This window comes from Anopheles marshallii, chromosome 2, assembly GCF_943734725.1.
Source record: "Anopheles marshallii chromosome 2, idAnoMarsDA_429_01, whole genome shotgun sequence".
NCBI classification, from domain to species: domain Eukaryota; kingdom Metazoa; phylum Arthropoda; class Insecta; order Diptera; family Culicidae; genus Anopheles; species Anopheles marshallii.
In genome coordinates, this window is record NC_071326.1 from 91,002,513 (window position 1) to 91,026,916 (window position 24,404).

A 24,404-nucleotide genomic window follows, 5' to 3' on the forward strand; every position below is an offset into this window, starting at 1 on the left:
TTGAAAACGTGAATCGTAATAAATGTGATGAAGTTTACTCGATTTTGAAAAATATGTAATAAATAAAGATGGTAATATGAATAAAACTTAATTACACCTCTATATACTAAGAAAATATACCCAATTTCATCTCCCATGTTATCCTTATTGAAGTTATTGATGTGATAGCAATACGTTACATTAATCTCTCAATTAGTCTATCGTGCTTTGTAAAACTTTAAACATTAGAAGCATCGGTTGTCGGTATCCACCAGTTGTCGTGTGATTTATTTCGAAATCTTCACACCGTTCCGCGCCCTTGAGAAGGGGCACGATTTATTATCCTGTCACTTTTGCTACATCGTGACCCAACCGAGACAGGTGAGCGCAGCATCACAGGGTTTGGGGTTAGTAGGGTTGTCCAAAAATCACGACATTTGTAGCGTTTCGTCTGTGCTTCGGGTGTCGTTGAAGATGTGCAGTGATGGTGCCAATACTGAACTACTTTTCTCATCATCACCAACGAGGCTGTAGCCGTGTGTTTAACGGTCGGTAAATTTCGCTCTAGGTGTTTGCCCTGCAACCGGATGTGTATCATCATGTTTCACACACTCGGTTTCGTGCTGGGTGGTACATGTGTTTGGGTAAGGGTAACAAGATTGAAAGCCTCAGGAATCGCATCGAACATGGAGCCCGGCAAATTGTTTCCGGAGTAGACGCCGTTTACGTGACAGGAAGGATATCGACTGTTTGGCAAAGAATTAATGCGTTGTTAGGCTAGCCTTTGGTAAGATTTCATGGAACGTTCAAGGAAAGAGAGAATGAGTTTATGCAGGAAATTTGAAACCTTGAACCTGATTCATATGATTTACTCCGATAACTCCGATAACAACGCCATCTGGTGAAGATGCTAAGCACTTTTCTTCACTTGTTTAAATTTCCATTAAAATTGATTTATTCCGGTGACATACAGTAACGTGTAATATCAGATCCTAACCACACTTGTTAAAAATATGTTGGAGCCTGTTGCATAGCATATGTCCATGGGGGTTGTCAACACCAGGAAAAAGAATGACCTGTTCTGAACCATGAGAAATTAGCTCCTCTGCACATGATTGCACCTGTGAATCGATGATTTTCTCACCTCACTTTTATCTGTAAGTCCCTGTCAAACACTTTACGTTTGAGTGCTTTTAATCCTTCGTTTGATTTGCTTACGGGTCGTTTGTTCACATAGAATCTACTAGGATAAGGTTACCGTTGACTTTCAAACACGCACCACTTCGCATACAAACGAGAAGGAATGGCTCGTTGTGCATGCAGATCACGTCGGTTTCTAGCATTTTGCCTGCTCATTAGCAAACGTTTGCATGGTTGGATTGTTTCAAACATTTAACGCTGGATCTTTTATCCATTCTATCGCGGAGTGTAACCCGCATTGTCAAAGAACCGATGAACTACTCACACGGACCGACTAGAACTTTCGTGTAAATGTCTCCCGGTGCTCTAATGAGACATAGTTACACCTTACAAGTGTCAAAGTGTGTTTCCACACGTTTGACGTTTTTTAAGTGTGCTGCTTTTTAATGTGGGGGGCTCCTCTGTTACGTCATTTCAAAGTTGGACTGTGATTTCTGACTGAGGATAGGGAACGGCGGATGAGATTCGTGCCTCCGAAGTTGTGTGAAAGCTATCCCGCCTTTTCACGGCCAGTGACAGGTGAGCGGATCTTCTGGGCAATTACCAGGTGCCATGATATGCCACCCCCGGCATAGTAGCTCACACAGTGCCGGCCGCCCGGGACTCGTTAATTTTAATTTCTTTCAGCACCTTTTCCCATACTGCCGGTTCCACTGTTCTCGTTGATTAAATGCCTTCGCCGGAGGTGGCTGAGGGTTTAGTGTGATGTTGCGTGCACTGCATATCAATGATGTGAGAATGGAGCCACCGGCCAGCATTGCCGGTGGGCAACGCATGTTCAAAGCGCACGAACCGGTACCCAAACGGGAGGCGAGTGAAGTCAATCTTCGTGAACAGGTAGCCGGCTCGCCGGGCATCAGGAGAAAATATTCGAACAAATATCTCGTCGCCTACATCAATCACTTGCGGTGCAATGGACATGGACGACGGAAAGCATTACGTAGAACGGAGCATACGCACACCGTGCGGAAGGAACCAGGGTTATTGTGTAACAACAGTATCGCAGTATTTTGAAATATGCAAGAGAAGAACAACAACCAACAACGCCTTGCAGACGGTGGTTTTCATGGTCGCGCAGCACCAGGCCTGCACTTGATGCTCGACTTGCATTGCAGCAAGCGTGCGGTGTCTTCGCTCCGTTCAAGAAGCAGCATCTGGACACGTACAAAAGCGCCAGTAGAATTGGTGGAATGTGACCTCTTCCGCTGTAAGTAAAGTTCCACAGTGGTTGGCGCCAGTGCCGGGGCGTGCATCGATCCATGCAGAAGAAATGAAGAATGGAAAAAGCAACAACTATTCGAAACCACTTTTTGTTTACCGACCGAAGAACTTATTCAGTGCAGTTCCTTACTGATTTCATTGTACGGATGGTGGAATTTTAAACAAACTCCCGTGGAACCAGCAGAACAACCGATCGGTTGCGTGGCAAACCCACCGCTGGAAGACGGGATGGTCTAGCAGGAAGTGAGTGAAATTTATTCGTGACATTTAATCGTGTGTCGGGACGGGGACACTGTTTGTCCAACGGAAGGATCCGTTGTGCTGCAGAGCAACGAGATTTGACTTGTTATTGGGTGGAAAACATGTTTCCTTCGAGTTGGAAGGTTTCCCTTTGCTGGTATGCACTTTTTTCGCACTAGTTCCAGTGTCAACAATTGCTCCCGAAATCGTAGCTGAAGAGCAAATGGTGCAACACTCAACGCGTTCTTATTGCAGGATGTAGGTAAGGGTGTACAACTGCACCGAAAGCTGTAATGAGTGCAGGAGTGCACGCAAGAGAAGTGGTAACGATGGGGGATGTTATGAGTAACGGAGTTGTCACCTTCGGTCCATGCTAATGATCTCCACCCTCGGTGGGTAGTAATTTAGAATGTCTGCCATATTGCTGCTTTAAACTGCTCAGCATGCATGAGACAGGTCCATTGTAAAACTTCTATTGCATTTTACATTCAACGTGCAGTCAAGCTCGAAAGGCGAATCAAAATGCGTCTCCAAATAATGACCTCTAATTATGAAAAGTTGGCTTGAACACGCTGGGGGACATGTGCACTAACGACAAGTTGAAACTAACGCTCTTTTCATATGCACTCAAGAGAATATTCGTTTGATATGTAAATGAGGTCCTTCCTAAACAACTCAATTTTCATAGAAAATTGTCCAAAAACTCAGCTAATGGTTTCCCGAACAGAGCATGAAAGCTGTAACCCAACGAACAAATGCAATATATGTTTCTGGATGTGTAGCTGAACGCTTTAATCATACACAACCGAGTTAGCTTCAGTGGAAATTTATTCGTAAGGCTCCTTTCCTTACGATCCTCCACAATAATAGTGTTAACACGTCACATTATCACGACTCGAGAAACACGACCAAGGGCAGTGGCTTTTGAAACGTAGCTGGTGTTGTTAGGGGGGAAAAAACTTTGCGATAACTGGTCAGTTACATCATGGTACGCACATGGAACATGCTGGAGGAAGATAAACTTTCCGCTTTTGACGTCAGTGTCCACAGGGACGCATGATAAGAGCACTGCGGCGTACAACAATGATGAAGTGCTTTAATATTTTTCATCCAGTTTTGTTTCCATTGATTAGACTTTTCATGCCGGTCACTAGCCAGAGGTATTTCTGAGAGATATCATTAAAACGTATCCTGACCGAAAAAAACTGGGCAGAGGAACGTCCTTGCCAGAAGTGCGGGATCGTTGCGCAGTAACAATTAATGCGAACGATAGATAAACGTCTCCGCTTTCTTATCATGATCGTTCTTTCAATGGAGATTGAAACATGCCTTGGAACTTTGCTTTGGGTTGTTGAGAATAAGTTATTAACCTGCATCTTCTTACATGGAAGAGTGTTCGTATCGAATGTTTCCGACGTAATGAGGGAAAGTTTATTTTAGTCGAAAGAGCTTTTGTCGAAAGTTTTTCACCATTGAACCCTTTCTTGACGTGGTTGTTTGAGCAAATCACTTAAGGATTTGGGATTAAAGTAAGCATACTTTAAGGAAATCATGGTGAATTTCTTCCTGCAGGGATAATCATAAACGTCGGACCTGAACCCAGATAGATAATTATCCTGGGAAGATAAGAGCTTAAAGTTGGCTTTCATAGAACACTGAAAGAAAAGGATCAAACCGTTTTTCAAAGTGAAAATCATATCTTTAAGCTAATTTTGAGACAAATTTAAGAAGATGATTTTGTAAAATTATCTCTTATACAACTTATTCGTTATCGATCTTGAAAACATCATCTGTTAAGTTTTTTGCAAAAGATAATATCATTTCAACTGAATGAAACTTTTTGGACAATCATGGCATTCAAATCGTTTTGCGTGCTATGGCCAGTTCTATTCCTTTCTCTAGAAACCATTTCTAATGAAGTAGTTTTCTTTCCAGAACGGCAAACACTAAAACATCCTCCCTGACTCTACCCTAAGAATGAAAACATCCCAATAGCTCATGCTCGGGGTTTCCTCCGGGGGCCAATTTGTGCGTTGATTACATTTCTGCCTTATTTTACCATCCTTGGTGACGAGACGGTACGAGGTTTTCTCAAACTCGATCCAATAATCGACTATTTACGAGCATGGCATGGATTTTGAATTTTAAATTAAAAGTCCGTTCAGCAGCGTTAGAATGTCTTGGGCGCGTATTGGAAAAGAATTTAACCGAGGACAAGGTTTTGACGCTCCACTGTACCAGCAACTTGTGCAACCAGGTATCATCTGTACTGGAACTTACCTAAAGAAAATAGACAAAAGAGAAGAAAAAGCAAAGCAGAGTGTAAGAAAAGGTAAATATATCACTAGCAATCTAGCAAACGATTGAAGGAAAACGAAAACAGAATTACAAGTGAACTAGGTCTGGAATTTAGTATTCATGCGGGCACTACTGTGCATATTGGAGTATTATTTATTTTTTGCTTTGTAAAGTATATTGCAAAATTTTTGATTACAATACAAAAAAACCTAGTTGTTTATTTTTTAAAAAAGATAGGAACTGGTTATTGCTCGCACATTGCTCGCAAACGCAGGGCTGGCTAACTCAAAGTGACTGGCAGCCCAACAATTGTTCCAGAGCCAAGTATGAAGAAGAAATGGCATAGGTCGCTTGTGCTATCCATTAACTCAGTTTGAGTCGGCAGTACATATGCTCATGGAAATGTCACCAGACATATCTATATCCTTTCGTGTGCACAATTGTGACAACAGGAAATTATTGAACATCGACCGTCAGCAAATGTGGAACACATCCGCACGAAATTCTCTCGTATCCAGTGTCACTGAAAACATAATAAGAGTAGCGCTCCACATGGAAACATCTGTGACCACGTTAAAGCACAACGACTGGAGTAGGAGGTTAATCAGTAAACAATGCGGGTAACAGTTGCTACATGCATTGTTGGTCTTTAATTTGCAGAATTTCCTATGCTAAGATATGCACCACTGTTCAATAAATTTCCCTTATCAACAAATGCTATCGCATGCGCGAAACGTTGCATGTAATGTGATACTGTTTTCAATCAAGCATGAGATTCGTTATTTGAAAAAAAAAACTTTCCTCTCAAAAGTTAATCCAGACACAAGAAGAGTGTGCTGAGAAACAATGATACAACGGAAAAGATATGGAGGCATCTTCTGACGGGTATAGGAATGCATTTGCTGGACAGCCTTGAAGACGATCGCTCTCGCACACTAGCATTTGTAGAAGAAGAAAAAAAGTGAAAACGAATAAAGCAATAAACATATCTAACTGATGATCTTATACCGCACGATCGGTCGCAAAGAATCGTTCACCAGGGGGAAGATCTTAAAGCGATAATCAAACTTCTCGCTTCTTTTTCGTTATGCAGCCTTCCCAAACGGGTTTTCGAGGTCCCGCCAAGAGACACTCACAAAATACGGAATGAATTCGCGAACAAAGTGAAGTGAACTTCTATTTCTTTTATTACATTTTTACTTTTGATTTCCGCCCGTAGGCAATTGCCTTACGGCAGGGCTGTTAATACATCTCGCAGGAGTTGTCTTCCGCCGTTCTGGACGTTTCGTAAGATTCTCACCACATTCAAGCGGATATTAAACGCCAATCCCCGGTGGCAAGTTCGCCGGCTGAAGTTTTGTCTAAGGAAATACGTTAAAATGTGCAGCAGAGCTCAAACAAGGTACAAGGTAACAAACTCAGCGTATACATATATCTCCTTGACACCGTGTTGGTTCGTTCTTGTTCTGGCAGACATTCTTGTCCTGCGGAAATAGTTCCCCACGAGGTATCTCACAGTCACACAAAAAAAGCATCAAAAACTGGTAGTTTTTGCCATCCTAGAGCAAGACACGTGCGTGTGGTTGTAGTAAAGGAAAAATAAAAAGACTATTCCCTCAAGCAGCCGCATAAAAAGAACACACAGGAGAGAAACGTCTTTTAAGACCGGGCGAGGACCAGCTGTAAAATGGAAGCACCACTTCGGTAGGCAGAACGTAAAATGATCGAAACCTTGGACTCGCTTATTCCTTTTACTTTGATGGAATGGTACGGGTGTGAAAATGTTCTTCCCCAATTCCTGACCACTCTTTGTTTCAAGCAACTGATTTCTGTACGCATCAGGACGCGTTAAATTATGCATTCGACAGGGAGACTGTAGCGTTTTCCAACGTTTACAAAAATATTCAGACCTTTTAGAACGTGAAGGTTAGGCCACTACGGAGTGTACATAAAACAATCTAGCTCGTATTTGGTACGTAATAAAATTAATAAAAACAGTAATTTTTCCCCTTTAAGTTTGGAACCTAATTTAAGAACGGTTCCCATTTCGCCTTCCAAATATAAACTCCGAAATGAGTTCTGTTGTATATCTCTTTGTTCCTCCTCTTATCAGAATCACGTGAATAGTTCGCAACCGGCACAAGTTCGAACCGTATTAATTGGATTAATTCCAAAAGCAGATTATTTACGACTAAAGTTCTCTCTCTCCCTAATAAGAACCCTCCTCCGGTGTTTCGTTCGATGCAAAAGTGATGAAGGCACCATTTTAGCCCACCAGCAGCACTCTAGAAGCTGCGACTCCCTCCACAGTGAACCTGTGGATGAAATTTTAGCTCCAAAGTAGCAATTAATGGCAAAAGGCAATTATGGGAGGAACACAATGGCAAACCGTCGGCTCTACAGCAGACGTCTTCCTGTACAGGTTGAAAGAAAATTAGCTACCGGAACAAAAGTCTCCAGAGGAATGGAAAAGCATTTTAAATTTCAGCTCAAACATCACTCATTTTGCCAGCACGAGGAGTTATCAAAGGGTGTATTAGGAAGTGGCAATCATGAAAGGGAAGTAAAGCGACTTAATTTTCGTCTTCTTGCAAGAGTTTCCTAGCTCACAATTTTCTTAAAACTGTCACATATTTTCCAACAGACATCTTATTGTTGTAAGAATATTTCAGAGGACCAGCGATTCTCCCTTTTATTTTGAGAATGATCAAACATAAAGAACACTGCTAAAAGCGCTTACAATCGTAAAAGCATAATTTGCACCAAGACGCAACGATTGCCGCACAGGATATTAAAAGCACCCTGTACAGTAGTGGGACCCTCTTGAAAGCTGAATGATTCGATTATCACACGATCAGGAAACGAGCTTTTGATCTAAAGCCATTGAACGATACACTTTTCAATTACATTTCGGTTGAATGGCCTCAAATGTGATTCCTTTCTATAGTGTAAATGATGTATTTGTTAGAGACGATCTAGCAGAAGGTTTTTAAACCTAGAAATGAAAATACACCCGTAATGGCAATAATGGGTATGTACTGTCCTATTGACAGGATGCGAAATAACGGAAATCCTTCCTGCTCAATGACGATTGCAAATAGATTCATGTGTTCATCGTTTTATGCAACAAAAAATCCGCGATAGTCTATCCTATTCCATTATCACTTTTCGAGGACTTGATGATGCGTTCATTTGTCCTTGAACATACCACTACTCAAAAAAACAGCCGTCGGGCCAAATTGCTTGCAAAAGTAATTGACGAAAACTTTCGCTGATCACTGTGACGGTTCAAAAATGTTTGGGACAAGAAAAATCAAAAGTTGGACAGACAACAAGCAAATAAAAAACACTCTCGACACACTTGAGTGCCATTGACTAGCGGAAAGTGCCGAATGAACGTTTGGACAGCCATCGTCTATTAAAATATTTAGATAAACGTACTTCTATTCCTTCTATCAAAAAGCAATTCTTGGGTAAGCATCATTTGATGTTTTGCCATGAAACAGAGAGAAGTGTTGTTACGAGGATAGGAAAATATGTCACCAGTACTCGTTGGTCAAAAAATCTGTTACTGTTCGGATAAAAAAAATCAATACCTTGAAGTACACACATCGATAGCGAAACGAGATTATTGAAACGAGCAATTCAAAGTGAAGATCCATTTTTTTCGGGGACAAGAAATTGAACGGCATGTACAGTATGGACCTGCATTAAAAAGCCCTGAAGCGAAAAGAGGCTTTTACTGGACCACGTTATGGGAGGAGAAGTCCTTTCCGAACACTTGCTGTACTTGTTGTTTGAGCGCATCCACGACACAGTAGATAGTTCCGCGAAAAAATCTATTTAGCAACCGAAATGCCCCGCCAAATCCTGATGTTGTATGACATGTGAGCAGCACAGACATTCTCGGAAAAGCTTGAAGACTATAATTGAAGCCGATTTTACGCACCTAGGCGTGCGAAACATACCCAAAAAAAAAACCGTTCGTCGGTTACGGATGAAATACGTTAAAGAGCCCTTTACGAAATCACTTTAACAGGAGACATCCCAGGACTTCCGATGCGGACAAACACAAGCAAATGGTCGATTTGTGTTCGTTCGTTCGTTTTGGGGTAATTGGTATCAGCAGGATTGATTGTATTAATAGAAGGTGAACATTATCTGTGTTTGACGTTGAGTATAAAAGATGTTGTCGAAGGGAACTACAAAAGCTGTGGTTCACCTCATCACAAAGTCGCTTCGTGTATCGATTTTCCTTGCGTGATAAACGATGACAAAAGCATAATTTTTCTGATTATTGTTTTCGCAGGAAAGAAAGTAAAAGCTTTTCCCCGTACTGTTTATCTTCGGTATCCGACAACAGCAACGCTAGTTATATTTCATGCCATGCCGCAGCGTGCCAGGAAGGAAAGATGTTCGCAATATTGTGTTAGTTTTGGAGGACATAAATCAACAATCGCTATCCCATGCAGACTAGGTCACGGAAAGGTCACGGAAGGAGCTAATGGCATGAGGCATGGGAAAAAACACAAACATATTGCAAAAGTTGTATGTCAATTTATTTCGCCAACAGAGTTAAAAACTGTTCCGAGTTGTGAAAGTCAGGTTAATTACGTATATAGTGACAGTGGTGTAATAGCGGAGTAAGGTATTCCACTGCTATTGGATGACTATAACGCAACGAAAGACATAACATCTGATGGCGATACTAGTGCAAATTCACCAAGAATGGTAGATTATGCACACGAACAATAGACGAAATATTAGCTGGAGGATCCGTTCGTCCGAATGAACGATGCTAGTCGAGTCCCGCACGGTGCGCTCGTTCGGGATAATTAAGCGTTTCTGGAAGCAGCGAACCCTTTGAGCACTGCAGTGCTATCAATGCTTCTGGTAAAAGCCCCCGAGTAAGAACGTGATACGTACGCGAGTTTTTGCTGCAGAAAATGGAAGCTGAACGTTCTGTAATCAGAAATTCAGCGCTCCGTGTAGTGTGTTTATTGGCTTATCTGATAGTGTGCCCTTGTACAGGTCATCCTTTGGTCATCAAGACAAACCGGGAAACATACCATCTACAATCCACGGTCCTACGGTGGGTCCGGAACACTTTTCACGCCGGTGAAATTCTCCAAGGTGTCCTAAGTTCGCATATGCTGGTAGATATGCTCTGATCAGTAAATAGTGTGTAGAACTTCCGTCAGTACATGATGGGTTTCAGATGCGAGGTAGGTCGTTTTCAGAATATCAAAAAGCGCCGTTCATACGATAAGCTGACATTGAGTAGTGCGTTCGTAAAATCAATAGCTGATCAAGGTAGTAAACTTGTTGTTTGAATTTGGTAATGTTTGATTGATTTTTTTCTCCTATTTTAGATTCCTCGAAAAACAATCGTTGTTGACAATGCCCGGAGTGGAAACATATGTCGGCGCAGGGATCGTGCTAGTAGTGGCGATATTATAACCTCATTCCATGATGACAGAGATTACGGTGCGATTTCATCTGACCAGAGTAAAAAATATTGATGTATAAAAGACTGGTATAAAACTTTTAAAAATATTTCATAAATCATTGCTACAATCTGGTAAACTTCTGGTGACAAGAATTTAAAGCTTCCTGAATTTACAAAAATCTTCCAAACCATTCGAATGTGATGACAAATGACAAATGAAAATAAAAAAAAAGTACGTTGACATCAAGCAGAAACTTTAGCTGACATGATTGTTCGGAAAGCAACAAGGATGATTTATTGAACGAAAAGATGGTGACCAACAGGCTGCCCTACAGGACATTTTCAGACAAGAGGCGACGTTCGTTGAAAGTCACTTTTTGACGACTGTTTCCTTGTGAGTTGCTGATGACGGTTATAATCATCACCAACGGGATCTAATGTTTTTCGTCGCCCAAATCGTCGTAAACTTGACATCACATTGATAAGCAATGCAAAAACTAACATTAGGAAAGAATTATTTTCGCATTTCGATGGAAATCAAGTTATGCTTTAAATTTACCGTAAACCGTACTTTCCACCGAATACCGAGCAGGAAATCGATTTCGTTATCAACATTCTATATAATAAAGACATTAATTTTGCTGATGGTAACTAAACTCAGAATTTCACAGGTCCTTACAAAACCGTCTTGATTAATTTAGACCTTCAATGCTCGTAGAAAATCGCGTAGAAAGTGACAATTTTGATTTATATTAGCGCTTATTCTTCAAGCGAATTCCTTCGCGTCCCAGCATAAGCAATGCAGTATCGCTCATCTGGCAAAACCCCTTTTCATTGTGGAACACCGTAGCACCTTCGGTAACAGATGTAAAAATGCGTGCCTGTCGGCGCACATGGCGCATGCAAATCGGGAGTAAACTACTTCATTCTGAAAATCGATCCCAGGTGAAATTGAACAAGCATGGCGCCACCAGGAGTAAGGTAAAAGAATCAATCTAGTAGTAAGTGTATGCAAATGCGTTGAGAATGAGACGCCAAAGTGGTACAGACGGGTTGCGGTGATTGAGATTTTTGGCATATTTTCGTTACCTTCATGGAAGGTAAAGCGAAATATGATGGGTATGCCTTCGTGCAGGGGAAATCGCTACATGTTTATGCATAATATATTCGTCTTTGGAGAGAAAATATCTTTACAAATCAATGAATAGTTTATTATTTTTAAAGTTCTTGCTAACTTTAAATCAAAACTTATTATTACAACAGCCATGGTTTCACAATCGCAAAAGGTTGCACATATAGAACCTATTCATTAACAGCAATACTCAAGAACTGATTTTTGTCCCACTGAATTCCGTTCTAGAGAATTATGAAACCAGTCGCTCTATTTGTCACCATATTTACCATCTTTGTGTGCGGAGTTTTCACAAACCCGCCATGCAAACTTCGCCACATTCATCATCCTTTGTTCGGGATTAGCTACCGAAGGATTGTGTGAGCTTTCGACGAGCACAAGCACTTTCTGCATAATCGGATTTGTCGAGCATTTTCCGACGATGGGACAGTCATTATGGGACGGGTTTGGGGTGGCGGAAAATAAACACATCGGCACCGGAATTCGTTACCACATCAATCATTGAGCTGAAGGCATACGATTACTATTTTTGGAGCACGACAAACATGCTTCATATTTCGGGGGATGAATTTTTGAAGAAGTTACAAAAAAGAATCGAAATGAAGCGTAAGTATGAATGAGGAGAGCAATTTAATATTACAATTATGGATATAGCATGCGATTAAAACTTTGTTTTCTTAGCGACCAAATTCAAATGATGTTCATTATCCTTGCAGCTCACTGTCGGAACAAAGTAATGATGCTAATTCCTAAAATATATTTTTTTTGGGCCGAAGGTATAGCAGAAAAGTTAAGTTTTTTAAAGTAAATATTGGAGACTTGTTTTCCCCATCTACATGCTTTCCATTATTCATTTTCATGCAGCTGTTTGTTTTCCACCCCCAAAAAAAAGTCAAAGCTTGATGCGCATATAGCAGAGCGCTCCCACATACATCCCACATCGGCTCAGCGACGGGATTTACATTCTCGAGTGATTGAGCTTCATTAAAAGGAAGACATAATCAGGCTCCACAGCCTTTCTCCCATCTTATCGGTCCACCATGCCTACCACCGTGCACGATGTTTATGATCCCTTTGAAGCGTGACTTTATCCTCGGCTACTGAATTTTGGGGCTGAGGTGGTGAACGCCTCCGAAGCCAAACGATATGGTGTACGATATTTTTCACGCTCGTGCAGCCGCTTTCGATACATTATGAAGATGATGATGTCGGGGGCTGGTGTTGGTCCTGGATGGATCGGGATCATTGCGTTTGCCTTTTGTAAAGTTTCGCTGGTATTGAAGCGAGCAAAATATTGCGCATTTCGCACAAGGGCTGTTTCAACTATGTGAAGCATGATTCAGTCGCTTTGGTGTGCGAGAGTGTCACCCAATCATACCCGGCTAGAATATGGTAGAGATGTGAAGAAGATTTGTTTGCTTCTGCTTTCTTATGATAGATTAAAGATCGGATGAGAGACGCAGATAATCGAATAATGTAAAAAGTCTGAAGATATACAAGTACAATAAGAATAGAAAGGTTGGATAAAAGAACCCAACATTGATATGAATGTAGCTAATTAAAAGCGACGCAGATTTTATGCTCGAAATGAAATGCTGTGCAATAAATTACCAAATGAAGCAATCTCGTCGTTGCATATTAATCGTATCCAGCACGGAGGAAGATAGTAATTATCATAAACACTACCCTCACAAACAAACGGACTTAACGTCGGGACGAATAAATCATATCTTTTATCCGCTATTCGCCGGACGCCGAATTGCAGAGGAATGCTTCTAGCACAACCAAAAAGCACTTCCCACGAAGCGAAAATGCAACATTAATGTCTAGTTTTCCCAGTGAAGCGCCACAAAATCAAAAGAATACACTTGGTTAGGTCCCAATTCTTGACCCTTACGCTTCACAAAACGATTGGAACACAAACTTATCGAGCGGAACTAACTCTCAAAACCATAAACCCTCTTGCTCTTCTTCCTCTTCGATTAACATCCGGTCAACATGGGACACTCGGGTTGATGGGTGGTGAGGCAGCCAGTGCTATCTCACCAAATGCCTGCAGAATGATAAACGCAAAGAAGGGTTTAGATTAGCAGAACAGCAAACAAAACGACACGAAAAGTAAATCAGAACACCCATGTCAAACCAAAACTCAGGCAACAAAAAATGATCTGCGCCCCCCGTTTTGAAACTGACTGGTTTTAATTTGAAGCTTTTGCGATAAACTGTCCTAAAGGATTCGAGATTCGATTCGATTTCCGAGTGGATGGTAAAAGGGCAATAATGAGTGGGCTATAAATTTTTGAGTTCGGTTGCTCCCATGGTTTTTCTGGATGGATCTGTTGATTGGTTTTATATTTATACACTGCAAACAGACTCGCGTAAGATAAGCGATGCTTTAGAATCAGATAATGGGGATTGTTTATCTTGGTTAACCATTAGCATAACTCGTGCTCGAAACGATACAATGCGTTCGGTTTGAGATAATGGCATCATTTGCAAACGGAATTGCTCACAGTTAGGCTACAAACGACAAAAGGGTGCTTCCGAATGCAAAAGGAACAACGCACACAGCTTTAATCAAATTGAAACGATTATAACCACATGCCAGGTATTTGTCACGTAATTAACATCAACCCGATTTTAACCGACGTTGGTTAATGCCTCATTTCAGTTTACACATTCCGTTTTCCATTCGTACGGAAGCGCCACACAGATGCGAAGTACAAATGACAAATGAAAAACACCTGTACACCAGGAAATTCCTACCTTGCTGTTCCGAATTTATGCCCATCGTTATCTTAAAAGTTTGCTAATGTGAATGGGTACTGTTTTCGTGTGTGGTAGGATCCTGTGTCTACTTACTAATAGAATTATTCAATAAATTCATTTAATGTTGTTGCACGTTTTCTACCAATGCGCAAGAAACGAATTAGAATATTAAATTTTCACAAAAAAGAACCATTTTATCGTGAGAAAAAGCGCCAACCCGTCTTGTGGTAATTCATTCCAGCTGCCGGTTCTTGCGCCGTCAAGCTTCGGCATTTGGACATGACTGTTGGGTTGGGTCGAGCGCATGGGAATGGGACGCACTGTGGTGTAGCATATTTCCATTCTCCTTACGTATGCACCACACGAACCGCTCAATGGCATAATTTCAAGCTGAGCGTCTTGAAGAAGCTTCAAGTGACGACACGATACACAAGCGCAAAAAAAGCCCCGAACGAAGGCTTCTGTTTTGGGCCGTTGCTATGTCTTTTGCCGGGTGAGTAGAAGAATTCCTTATCCAGCTTTTCCACGTCGCATTTTTTGCTGCCCGCAAGAGTTCACTCAACAATTTCCATGAGCCATGAGTTGAAGAAGTCCGTTGCTATGGATGGAAGGAGACGCACGTCAGTACAGATCCGGGAATCAATTATTAATGTCGTTGACTGCAACCAAGCACTGGAGATGTAGGTAACCAAAATCATTCGTGCTTGTTTTGCTTGTTTTTGCTGCAAATGATCATCAACACACTTCTGAGGGTAAGGGCAATGTTAGTGTCTGTATTATCCTGGCAATTTGGAAACCGAGCTTGGGTCTATTTATGTAGATGGTGGTGAAATGGTAAGGTAAAGGCCAACAGCTCCCTATTATTTTCTGACTTTGGGCCTGATCAACGTGTGTTAGTGTGCAATTAACTTGGTAAACGATGTTGTGGACGACCTGTGGCTAGGTCATGTCAGTAAGACAAGAGCGAGCTTCGTCAACAGGACAAAACATATCCAGATAGATTGTGTGTACCTAAGAACCCTTGTGCGTTCCATAAGTAATGCAGGCAGAAATACATAATATTTGGTTGAACGAAAGCGCCAAAAGCGGTATTTACATACAGTGAATGGAATTTCCTTTTACCACTGAGTGTAGTTTTCCGTCGATGCTTCACAATTTTTAGCTCCAACACGACGAATGTTGTGGATTCAAAGCAAACGTATATCCAATTCAATTATCCAATTGATTGCCACTTAGACCTATTAGCTAGCGCATTAATATTCCTCTCACCATCGAATCACGCACTCGATCTGCGGTTGTTGAGGTTGCTGAGTGTGTAATGTATCAGCATTGCTTTTCTTTCGTTTACCTAAATCAGGTAGCTTACTCCCGGAGCTTTCTGTTACGCAGAATAAAAATTCCACCAAAACCGCGCTTCAAAGAATCTCCCCCCGGAGCTGGCAAAGTCTCCAAGTGCTTGAAAAAACAATACCCCCATTATTTCTCCTCAATGCCACACGCAAGAGGGCACAAAGATTTGGGGGTTTTCACTGGTTCCCCCTGAAGCTTGAAGCTTCTTTCCGGGGTGGACGTGCTTAGTATTCAAGGAGCGCTACCGATTAAGAAGGTGCTGCTTTTGCCGCCTCGAAGCGCTAAGTAGCCTGCAGCTCTGTAGCGGACGCGTCAGTCGTGGAGTGTTGCGCTCTGTGGTTACAAGACGATTTTGCTGAAAATTTCCAAGAATCTCCCTTGCCGTAACAAAACTGGTAAATCTGGAAGGTTAGGGGAAGAATTCCTGAACAGGTAATTTTATTTTTCATACCGGGACTTTCGCCCAGGGAATGTGATTTGGTTTCAGCTATTCGTGGATAGCATCACGTTACTATATCGCGCAGAAAAGTTGAGAAACATTACCGAAAAAGAAAGCCATTCCATCGGATTAAGCTTTACGTCGCTTTTTAACGTCATTGGCTATAGTGTACAGACTAATGGCAAACAAGATTAGTCCAATAATTGATTAAAACTTCACACTGTAATCGAAAACAGTGTCGTTAAGAAAGATGTTGATGGGACTTTAAAAAACATGTCAATGCTACAATTACAATATCATTGTCTTTCAAATTGTAACAAAACAGTTTAACCTTGAGATACTTATTGCAGTTCCAGTTTTTTGGGAATCCTGTAGCGTACAGCTACAGGCTTTGCCGTAACCAGTACGTGAAACATGTTGATGGTATCCGATCCAATCAGCCACCCAAACGTAGCAAGCAATCAAAGGCCGAAGCAGCAGGAGTCGGTGTTCCGATCAATTGGTTGACAATGGTGATAATGGTGATAAAATAATATTTTTTTTTGTATTCAGTAGAAACATGGAAGTCAGCTGCATGGACAACCCAAATGATGAAGGCAAACAAACGATATGCACATAAAAACGTGAGATCAACAAAACCCGGCAACGTAGCTCGTGCTGTGAAATATCGATTAACTTTGCCGTATGGAGACATTGATAGGTTTATTTTTTTGTTGATGTTGATTTTTGGCTGATATCATCAAACCAGTTTTTTCCTGGAAATGTATTCCGCAGGCCTTTTCGTGCGAATTTTAATGTATTGTTTTATTTAGTAACAAAAGGGGAATTTACTAGTAATACTTTAAGTGACTTCATTGGTGATTAATATTTGAGACAATTGACCGGGAATGTGCGATAAAATGTATTCATATCGGAAGTATATTACTAGTCAATATGGTAATTTTCACTGATCAGTAACATATAAGCTGGGTGCTAAAAGCCACAATGAACAACACATGTTACTTCCTTTTGCGCTTTTTCTTTAAGCTGTTAACCAGCAACCTCTTTCTCAAAGTCTTGTTTCAGATGTTGGGGAGTTTTTTTTATTTACGTCAGGGCGGTCATCCCTTATTTCTTAGGTTTTGGGGAGTTGAGATGCGCACAATTTGACTGTTCCATAGTGTGCCTTCTTTACCATCTTGTGTAACCGGAAAGGCTTCCTTAGGCAAATAATACTTCGACCATCCTTCAGCCAAAAGAAAGGTCTATAAACCACACTACGAAAGGACACGTTTGCAATTCTTTCGCAACAGAAAATGTTCATCATTCCAGAAGCAACTTCGCAGATGGAGTTACGCGTAAAGTTTCTACCATCAATTTTTTTCCTTCACCTTTCAGCGTTTCAAATTCACGTGGTGCAACACTATCCGTTAACTGTTACGCAGCTTATGCTCTGCACACTCATCAAAGAGGTCTTGATCGAGCTTCGGTCGTTTTGCAGCTGCCGCGCGTAAGCAACCGCAAAACGAGGCCCGGCCCTCGAGCAAAGAGGGTCAAAATAAACAAAAACTACACAGGGAAATAGTGAAAGAAATATGCGTGACGGGCGGAAAGATGTGTAGAGTGGTCTGTAAGGTAGGCAAATGTCTTTGAACAACGGAACAGAACATAAGGCGCTTCCGAACAGCTGCATAATTCCTGTTTCGCTCTTTGTTAAGGATTTTTAATGAAGGAAAAGGAGAACGTATGTGTGTAAGTTTGAGTGAAGAGGAAAAGTTTTCGAATATTACGTTTGTACATAAAACCCGTCCAATTCGACCAAGTTTCATGAGTATTTAGGAAACTTTGGATTTGGTTTGAAGTTGGTGTAGAGTTCATGAAAAAGCTTCGACAGTTCTGGTAATATCTGGTTGTTCAGATAAAGAACTGCAAAACCTGTAATAACACATAAAAAAGGAAATAACAGATAATATTTTTTGAAGAAAGTTTTTGGTGAGACACACCATTCAAGATGAATGCAAAAAATGTGACTTAAAATAGAACACCTCAACAGAACGCAAAACCTGCGTTGGTTAAATTGGTAAATTTTATTAACCGTATTTAATTATGAACCGAAGAAATACCTCGGACGCGCGCCACGATCTTCGCTGGTATAGAATGTAACAACTTTCGGGGATCGTTAAAATCGTGCCCTGTTGCCGGCATTTTATTCAGTCCGCTTTACGCGCGGTTTCACTTGAGTACCGCAACCGGAACCGGAATCACGACCAAGGCCCGTGCTGCGTTCCGCATTCGCGAGCACTGTGACGAAATTGATTGCATTTGCTGCTGAGATGCGGAGAAAGATGTAACGAACTAATTAAAGCAGATATTACCGATGCTCATAGAGTGGTACAGCAGAGAACAAAACAAAATAAACAATAAAACAGAAAAACAAAAACACAAATACGCTGAGCAAGCTTTGAAGAGTTGAAGAGAAGAGCCAACAGTGTGGCTGGTGAGAATACATTTCTGTCAGCTTACGTTCTGTTTTACTTTTGTTTTTATAGGAAGCTTATTACATCCATAAGCATCTTAATGAGTAAGTTCGTTGTTTCACACAATGATAACGATCTAATTATGCAATTCAATTTTGCGAAGATTATTGCTCAGAAAGAATCAGAAAGATGATAAAGCCCAATAAAACAAAAAAAAGAGATTTGTATTTCTTTTATGGTAACAAACACAAACATTGTGCCATTAATTATTTTATGAACATTAAGAATTTGATGTAAACAATGTTGAAAAGTTTTGAAAAACACGTGCAGTTACTAAAATAGTTAATGTCGGTCGGGATTTTTCTTCATTTGCATTGATGAAACAGTCGTAAAACCCATTCAACAGAAAATAGAAATTGTTCTGAGAAAAAACAAAATAATCATACTACATTGTACGCTCCATATTCAACCTCAAAGGAAGAACGAACGGCCTAAAGTTAAACGAACTCCTGAACAGGGAATTATTGCTTTTTCTGTATTCCCTGCAAGTGATTGTTTGATTTCCTACCCGTTTAGGTTATGCGAGAAGGTCGAGAAGACATCAGTGACCCACTGAGGCAAGATGACACAAGCCAAACCCACCGAGAACCGATCCCTGTCCACAGCCGAACACAGGGAAAGAAATGGAGGAAATTTAATTTACAAATCCCGGAAAGAACCGTCACATTTATTGAAGGTTTAGATCCTTCTTCCGAGATGCGAGATGGGAAAGAAAAACAAGAAAGGTTTCCATTTTATCACTACCTTTCTTCAATGTACCCTTTTTCCATGCCGAATCAATGGTGTGTCACGATAGTGGTCATTTGATGGCTACAGGACTTCATTTTCTGTTCCATATCAATAGCATGCCTTCGTATCCCGATTGGCATGCTTGCACTCGAAACGTTTGATTCGTTTTTCCTGGCTGGGTGACGTCCTGTTGAAGCAGATTCGGATATCATTTCGCACAAGATTGAATTGGGTTGGTTAAATAGTATAGTAGGCATCGTTTAACATAACAGCAGTCTGGTTTAGTAGGCGCCAAAACGGGGACCATGGTTTTCTAGCATGCAAGAATAGACTTTAAAGCTATGAGTAATTCAAGTCACAGATTTATAGTCATTAGTCATGATTATTTCAAGGCCACTATGGGATCTTGAGAGCTAAATAAGAAGATCGTTTGTCCAACAATGTACATTTTTCAAATAAATCGTTTCATCTGTCGCATATAAACAGACCACTATCTAATGACATATTTGTTAGAGTTTTAAGAAGGAACTCTGAGCATTTTAAACGATCAACAATACGTCAATAAATCTTGTACTGAATAAGTAATATGAAATCTACCGATCAACCACACTACAAGATTCTTTTACAAATTGAAATGGATTATTGAAACTGAATGATGTTAAATAACTTATTTCCGTTATTAATTATCGAACCAAGAAAAGTAAAGGACTCTACAAAGAAAATTAAAAACAATCAAATCATTTTGGATGTTTATTCAATTTTTAAAGCAACACCAGACACTCTTTGCTGGATTATTGGGAATCCAATTGCTCCAAAACAGGAGTATAGGCTTTTCCAGGACATAATCTGAAAGAAGAACCTTTGGTTCTCAACCCTCTTAGAACCTATGGCAGGGAAATGACCTAGAATTGAAAATTCTTCCCATTTCGATTACTTACCAGCACGTTTGGTTTCCCGGTACGATCGTCGACCCACACCAGAACCAGATCCGACCCGGCCATGTGCTCCGACCGGTGGGAAAACCCGAGTCCCATAAAACCGCGCGTGTTGGCCGTGGCGGTAAACACAATGTCCTTCTGGTCGATGTGCCAGTCGAGCGTGTACAGCCCGTTGGGGTCCATCGCTTCCGACCGGCTCCAACGATGATGGACTGGTTCGATTTTCGACGACACGGTGAGTCCCTCGGAATATCTCGGGAGCAACATCAACAGAAGTACGGTTACGAACACTGGGTGTTGCCATCTTGGGTGCTGTTTATAATTAGTTAATGGACCGCAGCCATCAACCAATTCGCGAGCTTTCGGTACAGAAAGTGCCATTATGATTTGACTAAACAGGTTTCGCTTCTTCTTGGTTTCAGGCAGCACGCTGGCAGACTTATATTTTCCTATTCCAAATGCTTCTCACTCTTTACAGAATGGGTTAAATTTTCATACACCAACTCACTAGGAAACATAACCCTTTAAGGGGGTATTGAATGGAAAAGGGCTGATTTTGAATGGTAATAAGCTAATTGCCAAAACACACCGCAAGTAACAGTGTAGATTTTACACTCTCTTCTATTATTTCCGATCGATCACATGCACGGCTTTGTTTCACTTTTTGTTCACAACAACGGAACAACGATTCGAGGCGGTAAGAGATAATAATCAAACACTTATTTTCTTTAATTATACCATCAACAATAATTTACACTCTCACCATTTCGATTCAATTCTCAAACCTAACCACACACACTCGCACACATGAACACACACCAGCATAAAGCTTCCTAGATGAAGATAGGTAGAGAATTTGTTTTAATTCTTTATCCGCAAGAACGCACCAATAATCACTGTTTTAGAGAGGATGAAGATGAGGAGAAGCGAATAATAATCACACCAACACACCGGGGTATCGAATTATTCACTTATCGATCGCGGCCTTAATTAGGCTTATCTTTCCTTTGCTGCTACGCGATCGGGATCTGTCTGTGGCAGAAAGGTTCAAACTAAGGGAACGCCAAAACAACGATGGAAATCGAATTAGCAATTCAGGCCACCGTTTGCCATGGTTCCCAGAGCAAGGGAAGGTATGCAAATTATTAATTTGTGCTTTTTGATGCTTTGTGTTTTAATCGAGAAGGTTTATTCTGGGCAGCGAATAGTATCTTTCGGCCAAACCATGGCAAGCAAATCATGCCATCAGCGGTGACTGCGATCGTGAAGTTCACATTAGTGCGTTGACATTTGATGAATTGCTGTCATTGCGGGAGATGATTTAATTTTCGGATAGTTTTGGACAGTTTTTAATCACCCAGTTATGGCTGCGAGGGTTTTTTTTTCGCTGTACCACACACATTTACCTCCTTCATAGAGGACATTGCCAAAATGCTAATGGGATCTTCCGTTCCTTGAGGGCATCTTGTGGTGTTCTGTTTTATCGCGAGTCCATTCTCGGACGCCAAAACCGTGGGAACTGAAACTTGTTGCGAATTTTACTTCCCCACACACGCGATCACCACCTTCTGCATGATCGCTTTTAGCTTTCGGTTGTTTGATTATTCTTTCTGTATCCCGCTTCTTATCCCGGCACGACACAAAACTCACGGCGACAAAGCGCTGCAAATCTTCTCCTTTTTTTTCGCTGGCTTTATTTTCACATTCGTCGCCGAACGATGCTTTTACAACTATTCCAGATGGGAAGATGTGCGAGCAACGGAGGTGGATAAACAGAACTACAAAATGACAACACACACAAAAAAACTGCGTTTCACATGCACTCCCGACCGGAGGAGATGAACGATCGTGCAAAATCACAACACAGCACAAAAAACGGCGAGACTCAAAAAAGTTGGCAAAACGACACAGTGAACAGTTCTGCCGTGAGTAATAGCTAATCGGAAAGCGTTTAAAAAGAACCAGCTTGGTTCCCTTTTGTGGGAGAACGAACGATATAAAACGGTGGAGTAATAAAATTCACCAACCAAATACGCGAACTCCTAAAAACTTCTCACTCGTATGAAAAACGACGCGACAGGCGCGTTAACACGCAGCAGCAGCAGCAACTACGGAAAGACTCCTTCGGGTTTGCCGGTTTCGGTAGGTTTGCTTTAGGCTGCGTGCGCCAGGCTTGCTTTGACCCAAGGGGTAGAAACACATCTGCGATCAGCGCACATCATACGCACACAAGCATAACCGGCACAACATTCTACCACTCTCTTTTCTCTTTTTCGTCATCTTTCTCTCTCTTTCTCTATGGCTCCCTATTCCGTTTCGCTTTGTGTGTTACCTTTTATGTTGTTTCGTTCCCGTTCCGGTGTGTTCTTTTTGGGGGGTAGTTGGGTTTTTTTTTCTTATGCCGTCTCCCTTTTTTTATATGTGGGCTCGTGGACAAGAGCGTTTGGTGGTTACAGCCATGTGCGTAATGGAAGCTGCTCATACTTGTAAGCAACATAGTCCTCTTCAACAGTCCCACTGAATGAATTCTATTAGTCAAAAATAAGTTTCCCAACTGCCATGAAGAATAGCATCAAATAATTTTCTTAAATATCTGCAACTAACATTTCGTTCACGGGTGTTAATTTTTGCTGTCCCGCTTGAGGTCTCAACGTGCACACGGCAGCATTTAACGAGAAGCTGACAAAAAAAAAAACTGCGGGAGAACATCATATTTACCCTCTACCGTATGCTGCCATTAGTGGCGGCCTTATAAAACGCACCCTGCACCAACACACATACATGCGACCAGAAAGATACAGAACGAACAACGGAAAAAAGCCCTCAAAGAAGAAGGATTCCATTTCCTTTCAGGCGGCACAGGACATGTGGTTGAAGTCCCTTTTTGCACACGTTCCAGGGATGAAGAAGATAGGCCAGTGAGGAAGATGCATCACATCCAGATGCGTTGCATTCAACCAAGAGGAGAACTCCGTCCAAAGCTACAGGGGAAAGATAGGAAAAGAAAGCATCGTTTTTGTGATATCTGGAGTGAACGTACTCTGAACGAAGAAGCTGGCTTAAGAGTCTTGTAATTGGTTATGAAATGTGTGTTCCAAATTTTTATCTACACACCGATGCTGACGGACTTGTCGTTCGGGACATGAAGCGGGAGAGTGTTCCGTTTTTTTTCTGTGTTAACCGCTCGATGATGTATACCAAGCTGTTCTCAATGCCCGGAAGCAAACTTAGAAACAAATCGTATTTTTATATAACGCATTTGTCGTTTCTTCCTCAAGGATACTGATCACCAGAGTACCATTTGTCCAACTATTGCAGAGGATGATGTGAAATTCTAGCGAGATAGTTGTTCCGGAAAGTACAATCCTCGCGTTCCTCAGTTGTTGGGAATTTGTAGAAGCAGAATTATTCAATTCTAACGTTTCATGAAAACTGCATGAGAGCCATTTGTCATGCCACGGAAGTTATTCGTTGCTGCAACGATCACAAAGCAGAATAGATGCTTCGGCAGCAGTGTTTACGGTCCGGATCGCCCTGTATTTTCCTGAACAAATTCGCTGCCATTAGTTTTGAATAATTCACAATTAATCTTTTCCATCGCATTGGACTTTGGTTAATGGATATTTTTGAGTGGTATCGATAACTTAATATAGCTAAAACTGGTTACATTCCATTAAGAGAAGTTTCTCGAATAGTGCAACGTCAACGTAAGAAAGAAAAACATGGTCCGCATCTTTTGCTTCCCTTCTGCCACGCGAGTATTCAGACGTGTGCCTGAGCACATGTGCAGCTTTTACCTTCCACATCGACCTAAAATTCGTTAACCCGCGTGAATATGGTGGTAAGAACGCAGAGCAAGGTAAGGACAACCGCAGCCACGGCGGTAACGAAGCATGAAAGGACGAAGAAAAAGGGAGGAAAGGTGAATCCGATAACGGCAAGGGGCGACAAAGTAAAGCCAGGTGCGTTTTGGTGATTCGCGAACGAATGCACACACACACACACATAGCCATACAGAATACGTATGAAAGCGCATCAACGAAGTTCTACGGTGCGTGAAAATTATGCTTCTGGATCAATGCGCATTAATGAGAGAAAATGAGATGGAACTTTAGCGAGGTGTACTTGGCAAACAGAGAAGGAT

General features: G+C 41.3%; 1 protein-coding gene across 1 annotated transcript in view; it reads right to left on the reverse strand.

Moving 5' to 3' along the window:
• Positions 1 to 20,641, reverse strand: part of LOC128707044 (MOXD1 homolog 1) — a 40,597-nt gene extending 19,956 nt beyond the window's left edge. The window contains exon 1 of the mRNA XM_053801989.1: positions 20,261 to 20,641. Within this exon, the coding sequence (XP_053657964.1) occupies positions 20,261 to 20,641 (381 nt within the window). The remainder of the gene's footprint in view (positions 1 to 20,260) is intronic.
• Positions 20,642 to 24,404: the final 3,763 nt, after the last annotated feature.